Genomic DNA, 8,490 nt, shown 5'->3' with positions numbered 1-8,490 from the left:
AAATCATATAGGTTATAGAATTTTTCACATTCTTTCTTGTTTGCTAACATAACATAATAAAATAAAATAAATCAAAAAATAAAAAAATAAAGAATTTTTCACATTCTTTTACAACATACTTGCTTTTCAAGTTTCTTACTAGTGACAATTTCAAAAAAGAATAGAATTTCCCCTCAAAGAGAGCTAATTTGCCATTGTTTCAAAGAATTTTACTACAATTTCTTTTCCTCCAAAGAATTTTGCTACAACTTTTAAAAGCAATTCCAAGAGAGGAATTCTAAGAATGTTTATGTAGTGGTGGTTATACTTGGATTATGTGAATGACCTTCAAACGCGTCTGTTTTCATTGGATAATTTAAGAAGGAGAGATACTATTAAAATTCAGTCACACTTCCTTATAGATATACTCAATCAATGGAAGGAACATCCAGGTTTATGGGACATGGGAGTACCACTTCTGGGGCTATAATGGAGGGTTCTGATGCAGCTTCCTACAAGGAGGAAGAGTCTGTATACACAATCACCACCTTTCTAGGGATATATAAGGGATCAAGCCAAATGAGGGGAAACACTCGCTTCTTCCCATTCAACTGCAGCCTGCTTTTGAAACCTCACTATGTCTTGCCACAACTGCTCTGCAAACTACAGCTTGGGATCCCTCAGAAGTCCCTGCCATATTCCTCTCACCTCCTCCATTGCCCTCTGCTCTACGGGTGTGAGCTGTGGTGATGTCCTCTGCTTGCCTAGTAACTGTCAAGACCATCTCCAGTCTCTGGACAACTGCCAAGAGAGCTGCAGTGAACCAACCAGTTGCCTGCCAGCCCACTGTGATCCCAGCAACTGTGAAACATCTTGCTACCCTTCTACTACTTACTACGTGTCCAGACCCTGCCATGGAACTTCTTTTCTTCCTGCTGCTTCTTATAACTCTGGCTCCTGCCTCCCCATATCCTATAGACCTCTGAGCTATGTGTCCAGCAGCAGCCGACCCCTGAGTCTCCTCACTTATGGATGCCGCCCTGTGGGTTTTTTGCCCTGTGGTCCTCAACCACTGAGCATTGTACCCAGCAGCCTCAGACCTCTGCGTCCTGTTTTCGCTGGATGCCAGCCTCTGAGCCACGTGTTCAGTACTTGCCGTCCATCTTGCTCTGCGCTGGGAGGCCAGTAGCTTCTTTGTTCCAGTTAATAATCACGCCAAGGATCCAGGACAAAAATTCAAACTCTGTGGACTTGTGCTTCTTTCCTAGTAGTTCCTTTTCTTGCTTTTAGTCTGCCTGAGATGTAATTCGAGCTGCTCCTTTCCTATTTTTATCTTTTTTGCATCTCTCCTTGGCATAAAATTATTTGATTTACAATGCTGTTCAATGTCACTCGGGTGTGGGAAGAATTTATTTGGTTCATGTTGTAATAAGTGAGATTAAGTCAGAAATTAAGAATCTGGTTCTTCAGTTTGTCTTTCATTATTTCATTTGAACACAGAAATGACCAACCTCAAGTGCTTGCAAGATAAGTGAACAGGATATGGGATCCGCAACCATATGTCTTATCTCACAGTAGTGGAATAGCTTGATGGTTTGTTCCTCAAGCTTCTTTCTAGATCTCTGATCCTAGGTACTTCAGAGACCCAAAAAGCCCTTGGTGGAAGTGACTTTGAGAAGGCAAGATTAGGAACGTTTTCCTTATCTCTCATCCAGTGAACATACTTCCACCAAAATCTCCTTTCTAATTGCAAACTGAACCATGTTTCCCTCCTGCGTAAGCCTTTAGTGGCTTCCTATGCTCTATTCCCATATAATGAAAATGCCAACCCCTGACCAAGGCATCTGTTTTCCATCATTGTCTTCCTCCATCCCACCTCTCCAGCTCTGTCCCTTTCCCAGTGTTGCCAACACTAAGCTCCTGCAATTCTAACTTACATGTAGGTCCTTGAACACACAGCGTTTTATAATTATCTGCCCTTTGACATGTGTCTTCATCAAGGCCTGCATTCATCTCTGATCAACTTACCCTGAAAACTTGCCCTCAGCTTTAAAAACACAGTCCAACTTCATTTAGTAATTGCTGATTTATTCAGCAACTATTTTATTCCCTATGTCTTAAACCATCCTGTGCCGGACACAGATACAGAGCTAGACAAGATCAACCTGAACTATTGCGGTATTTACCAGAAGCCACATACTCCAGGACATATCTATATTAAAGATACATTTTCCCTCACTCAACATAAAATGTGTAGGGGTATATATATTCCAAATTAAAATAAAACTAAACTGTAAAGGCGCAACATTAACGTTTCTGAAGAACTAGAATATCTAGAAACTGTGCCAGCATGCAAAAAAGACAATGGTTTCCAGGAGCTGACTAGTAGTTGTTTCCTTGAGAGAAGACATATGCCTCTGGTTCTCAGAATCCATCTTTCCTTGTAGACTTTCTGACACTGAAGCAGAATGCCTCTTCCTCCTATATTCATGTTCATGCTGCTGTTGTGAAATCCATTTTAGTTCATTCTAGTTCATTCTTTTGCCTTACCTGCCTGTCTCTCCTAGATATTTTGAATTTGTGACATCTGTACCGTTTATATATATTTTTAAAGATTTTATTTATTTATCTGTCAGATAGAGAGAGAGAGAGCACAAGCAGAGGGAGTGTAGACAGAGGGAGAAGCAAGCTCCCTGCTGAGCAAGGAGCCTGATGCGGGGCTCCATCCCAGGACCCTGGGATTGTGACCTGAGCTGAAGGCAGATGCTTAACCCACTGAGCCACCCAGGCATCCGGGTGCACCCTTTATATTCTGTAGTCTTTTCATAACCTTTTCCTCACCCTTTACCCTGAAGATTAAATCACACTGTGACTTAGCCTACTTTTATCTCAGACATATTGTTGATTCTATTGTTGACGTTGTTGGACTGTTAATTTTAAAAATAATTTTAAGTGGAATTGTAGTTGAAATGTAACATACTAATTTGTGCACAAATCATTGTTCCACAGAGGTAGCCACTCTCTGACTTCTAACCCATATATTAGTTTTGCCTGTTCTTAAACTTTGAAATGAAATTATACAGTATCTACCCATTTATTTCTGGCTTCTTTTATTAAATACTGTGTTTGTGAGATTATTCCATGCTGTTTTATATATACCAATAGTCTGTTTATTTTTCTTGATATATAATATTTAAGGTAGTAAAACACCAGAATTTATTTAACCATTCTGCTGTTGATGATCATATGGGTTGTTGCCAGTTTAGATTAGGAATAATGTATAGTATACTCTTTTATTCTTGTACCTATCTTTTGCTATACATAGGAGGTATTTCTATTGGGTAATATATTTAGGAGTGGAACTGATAAATTATATGGGATGTGCCTATTCAGCTTTATTCTATGCCATGACAAGGTAATACCCTACAGTTTTACCAATTTTCGTTTCCACTATCTGAGTATGAGGATTTCAGTTGCTTTGCATTCCCATCAATATTTGCGATTGTCAATATTTTTACGTTTAGCTATTCAAGTGAGTATGTAGTTATGAAAAATGTTGGTTTTATTTGGAATTTCCCTGATGACTCATCAGACATAGAACATTTTTTTAATGTTTCTTTGCCATTTGAATATCTTTTTTTTTTTTTGTAAAGTAACCATTCATGTCCCTTGCTGATTTTTTTGAAAGATTTATTTATTTATTTGAGAGAGCGAGAAAGAGAGAGAGAGAGCACATGAGAGGGGGGAGGGTCAGAGGGAAAAGCAGACCCCCTGCTGAGCAGGGAGCCCGATGCGGGACTCGATCCTGGGACTCCAGGATCATGACCTGAGCTGAAGGCAGTCGCTTAACCAACTGAGCCACCCAGGCGCCCCCCTTGCTGATGTTTTTAATTGATATGTCTGTTTTCAGAATGGAAAGTTTCTTTATGTAGTGTCTACATTAGTTCTTTGTTTGGTAGATATAGTTTGAATATCTTTTTCCATATCCCTGCTTACCTTTTTACTCTCTTACTGGTGTCTTTAGATTAATAGAAGTTCCTTATTTTATCTTAATCCAATGTATTGATCTTATTTATGGTTAGTACCTTTTAGTTTCCTTTTTAGGAAATCTCTGTTTAACCCAAATTAATGAGGATACTACATGGCAACTTTAGAAACTTTTGTTTTGTTTTGTTTTGCCTTCAGCATTTGTATATACCATCAATGTAAAATTGATGTGTGTGTGTGTATTGTGTAGAAGAGTCCAAAATTCCAGTTGAACCACCACCATTGTTTAAAAGACCCTCCTTTTCCTACTACACTGAGTTCAGTGCCCTTTTTTCATAAATCATCTATCTATATGGATGTGTCTATATCTAGTCTCTATTCTGTTCTAGTCACAATTTGTTCTTACATAAAAAATCATGCTGAATTTTTCCTTGTTTTATTTGCATTTCTGAACTCTTCTCTAGACTTCAAGTTCTTTGAAGGCTGCCTTTGTATCAGTAATGACTAGGCTCTTTGAAAATGTTTGTTGATTTGAACTTAAATAAGTTACATTTTGGTCAGATGGTTGTGGAAGCTAAAGAAGAGGTATTTAGATTTAGGAGAGTACTGATGAGAAATTGCACATGTTGGGTTTTTTTCCTTTGGCGTTTTATTCTGTGCTATCTTTCTTAAGGTTGGCTGAAAACGGGTATTCACTTCTCATCTCCCCATAGTTCAAAATTTGAACAGCAGGATTTTAAGGGAGATTCTGTATTCAATATCTCATGACTACATAGGACCTGCTAATATTTATACATTAGCTCACATGTGATAATTTTGTATTGCTAGCCCATGATCATGTTTCTTACTTAGTTAATTTAATTATTTTAATATGCAGCAAGGTAGTTATAATTGTTCCTAATTTAACCAAAATCATATAGATTATAAATTACTGATCACTTTGCCCTTCTACTATGAACTCTAATCAAGAATACATTTTAGGTCTCCATCATAACCAATTATGAAGCATTGTCCTTGAAGTTCAAAATCAGACAGAATCATCTTGTTCCTTATCTAGCCTGAGATGGAGAAAGGAAAAATAAATATTTAAACTTGAATAATGATTAGCTAAGTCTTTAAATCAAGCATACATAAGGGAAAAATGCAGTGTTAGTCTAACAGACTGTTCAGATATTTTTTTTTTTTTATTTGAGAGAGAGAGAATGAGAGACAGCACGAGAGGGAAGAGGGCAGAGGGAGAAGCAGACCCCCTGCTGAGCAGGGAGCCTGATATGGGACTTGATCCCAGGACTCCAGGATCATGACCCGAGCCGAAGGCAGTCACTTAACCAACTGAGCCACCCAGGCGCCCCAGACTGTTCAGATATTTTGAGGGTAGAATTTGGAATCTGAGTTTTTTTCTCAGGGCTTAATTTTGTATAATCTCTTCTCAATATAAACAGTAGTTTCTTCTTTCTCCACTGAGACATAATTTCTCATAGGGGAATTTTCTAGAAATTGTAGAAGGTGAAGTCAATGGGGATAACTCTTAAGGAATGTTTGGACTTCTAGTTTCAGCTCTAACATTTAAAGAGTGTAGAAATCATCACTTCTGTTTTACAACAAGAAAAATTTGGACAACTTGAAAACCAATGACTTTTCTTGGACCCATCAGAGAGGTGAATTTCCATGACAAACTGCTATCTCAAAATTTGGAGAAACAGATGAATCCAGAGAATCACTGCTGAAGCCTGCTTACCTGGAACTGGAAGCTATGCTGAAATCATAGCCTTGTAGGAACGCTTAATAATTTTGAGGACTTGCTGGGTGCTGAGTGTGAACCAGCATGAAGATAAGAACCTCTTGGAAGTTACAGTTTTAGGGATGCCCCCCAATTCATGCATTTTACCTCCAGGAACCCCACCAGTTTCTCCTAATGAAGAATCGAGGAAGGTGCTCTCATGGCCATAGAGTAATCCTAGTGAAGCATACCCAGAGCCGCTTCCTCCATAACAAATCTCCCCTCTCCAGGAAGAAAGACTTTTCCAGAGCTTTTCTCAACCTGAGGAAAGGACACTTGTCTCGCTTCAGTCTCCACCAGGTTTCCTGTCTGTGTCACGGAGGAGGTGCAGAAACTAAGAAACACGTTTAAAGGCTCAAGCTCAGGGACACAGGTCTATTACAAGATTGAGTTTTAATTATAATAGAAGGCTTCCCCTCTCTCCTACCTTATCACCATACCAACAGCCCTGCAGCATAATAACAGTGGATTGCAATTCAAAGAGCTACATGATGCAGTTCTCTCTGAGGAGGTGTACATGGGAAAGCCCAAAGTCAATAGGAGAGATTAAAAAAAAAAAAAAAGAATACTAGAGAAATCTGAAGCCTCTGGCACCTATAGCAAATATCTAATCTTAGGCAGATTAACTGCAAACCTCACACTAAAGGCCTATTTACCTCAGTTTCTAACATCCTATGCAACTTGTCTGACTTTCAATGAAGTTTTAAGGCACACCAAAAGGCAATAAAATCCACAGTCTCCAGAGAAAAAATAAGCATCAAACTCAGATTCAGATATAACCTAGATGTTGGAATTAATCAGACAGGGAGTTAAAGTAACTCTCATTATTATGTTTAGAGCTCCAGTGGAAAAAGTAGACAATATACAAGAACATATGGCTAATGTGAGCAGAGATAAATATGAAGAAAGAATAAAAAAGGCTAGAAATCAAAAACACAAGAATGCCTTTGACCATCTCATTAGTAGACTGGACATAGCCAAGGAAAGAATCAGTGAGCTTGTAGATAGGTCAATAAAAACTTCCCAAACTGAAATGCACAGAGAAAAGAGAATGGGAAAAACATAACAGAGCTTCTAAGAACTGTGGGACAATTTCAAAATGTATGGCATACTTTTGGCATAATTGGCATAATTGGAATGCCAAAAGGAGAAGAAAAAAAGGAACAGAAAACATTAATTGAAGTAATAATGGCTGAGAACTTTCAAATTTTAATGACAACCCCAAACAACTGATTTAGGAAACTTGAAGAACACTGAACAGCATCAAAACACAAACCAAAGCCAAAACCAAACAAAAAGAACATTATACCTCCTTATGTCATATTCAAGCTACAGAAAAACAAAGACAAAGTGAAATCTTGAAGAAAAAAAAAGGCAGAGAAAAAAGAACGTATTGAGAGGAAATAAGAACTATAGTGGACTTCTTGTCAGAAAGCATGTAGGCAAGAGTGGGGTGAAATATTTAAAATGTTGAAAGAAAAGAAAAAACTAACCTAGAAACCTATATCCAATAAAATTATCCTTTAAAAGTGAAGAAGTATCAAGATTCTTCTCAGACAAACAAAACCTGGGGAATTCATTGCCAGCAGAACTCCCCTGCCAAAAAAAAAAAAGTTAAAAGAAGTTCTTAAGGGGGGCGCCTGGGTGGCTCAGTTGGTTAAGCGACTGCCTTCGGCTCAGGTCATGATCCTGGAGTCCGGGGATCGAGTCCCGCATCGGGCTCCCTGCTCGGCAGGGAGTCTGCTTCTCCCTCTGACCCTCCTCCCTCTCATGCTCTCTGTCTCTCATTCTCTCTCTCTAAAATAAAAATAAAAAAAAAAAAAAAGAAGTTCTTCAGGGAGAAGGAAATTATATATGTCAGAAACTCTGCTCCACATAAAGAAAGGAAGAAGAACGGAGAAGAAATAAACATATAAAACAAACTTTTTCATTTTTCCCATTCTTAATTGATCTAAAAAGAATGGATGCAGTTGACATGGCTGTTATTTAACTTAATTTCTTTCATCATTTAGATCAAACCAGTCTTTTGCCTTTTTTTTTTTTTTTGGTGTGTGTGGAGAGTAGATATTTTCCTTGAAAGGGTTGAGAAAATCTACTTAAATATAAGAATTATTTCCAATTTACAACTCAGTCAATATTTCATTGTATAAGCTGATTAATTCATTTGCAGCATTTAGTGTGCATCGTTGTTCAGTACATAATAAAGAATTCCTATTATGTGCCAAGTTCTCTTCTGCTTGCTGGGGCAACAGTGGTAAACAAGACAGCTGCTATCCTTCCCTTCTGGAGCTTTCACTCAGTCTGGGGGAGGAAATAGATAGTAAATAGTGATCAAGAATATGATAATACTAGGGCGCCTGGGTGGCTCAGTTGGTTAAGCGACTGCCTTCAGCTCAGGTCATGATCCCAGGGTCCTGGGATCGAGTCCCGCATCGGGCTCCCTGCTCTGCAGGGAGCCTGCTTCTCCCTCTCCCACTCCCCCTGCTTGTGTTCCTGCTCTTGCTGTGTCTCTCTCTGTCAAATAAATAAATAAAATCTTTAAAAAAAAAAGAATATGATAATACTAGAGTGGATAAAGTAGTATAAAGGGAATGAAAATGGTATTGTAAGCAGGGGGAGATAGCTACTTTCAACAAGGTCAGAGGCATTTTGTCTTTTAAAAAGTGACATATGCATTGTAACTAGTAGGATTAGTAAGAGAGCACCCTGTGATAAACTGAGGGAGGCGTGTTTGGGGCATGGAG

General features: G+C 38.5%; 1 protein-coding gene across 1 annotated transcript; it reads left to right on the top strand.

The window, feature by feature from the left end:
- Positions 1 to 613: 613 nt before the first annotated feature.
- On the top strand, positions 614 to 1,168 carry LOC118018753 (keratin-associated protein 26-1). Its single transcript, XM_035017494.1, has one exon. The coding sequence runs from the start codon at positions 617 to 619 to the stop codon at positions 1,166 to 1,168; it is 552 nt and encodes a 183-aa protein (XP_034873385.1). The 5' UTR covers positions 614 to 616.
- The last annotated feature ends 7,322 nt before the right edge of the window (positions 1,169 to 8,490 follow it).

Source organism: Mirounga leonina, unplaced genomic scaffold (assembly GCF_011800145.1).
Source record: "Mirounga leonina isolate KUSES-001 unplaced genomic scaffold, KU_Mleo_1.0 Mir_172, whole genome shotgun sequence".
In the NCBI taxonomy this organism is placed as follows: domain Eukaryota; kingdom Metazoa; phylum Chordata; class Mammalia; order Carnivora; family Phocidae; genus Mirounga; species Mirounga leonina.
Note: the sequence above shows the minus strand (reverse complement) of the source record. Positions and strands in the feature narration are given on the sequence as shown.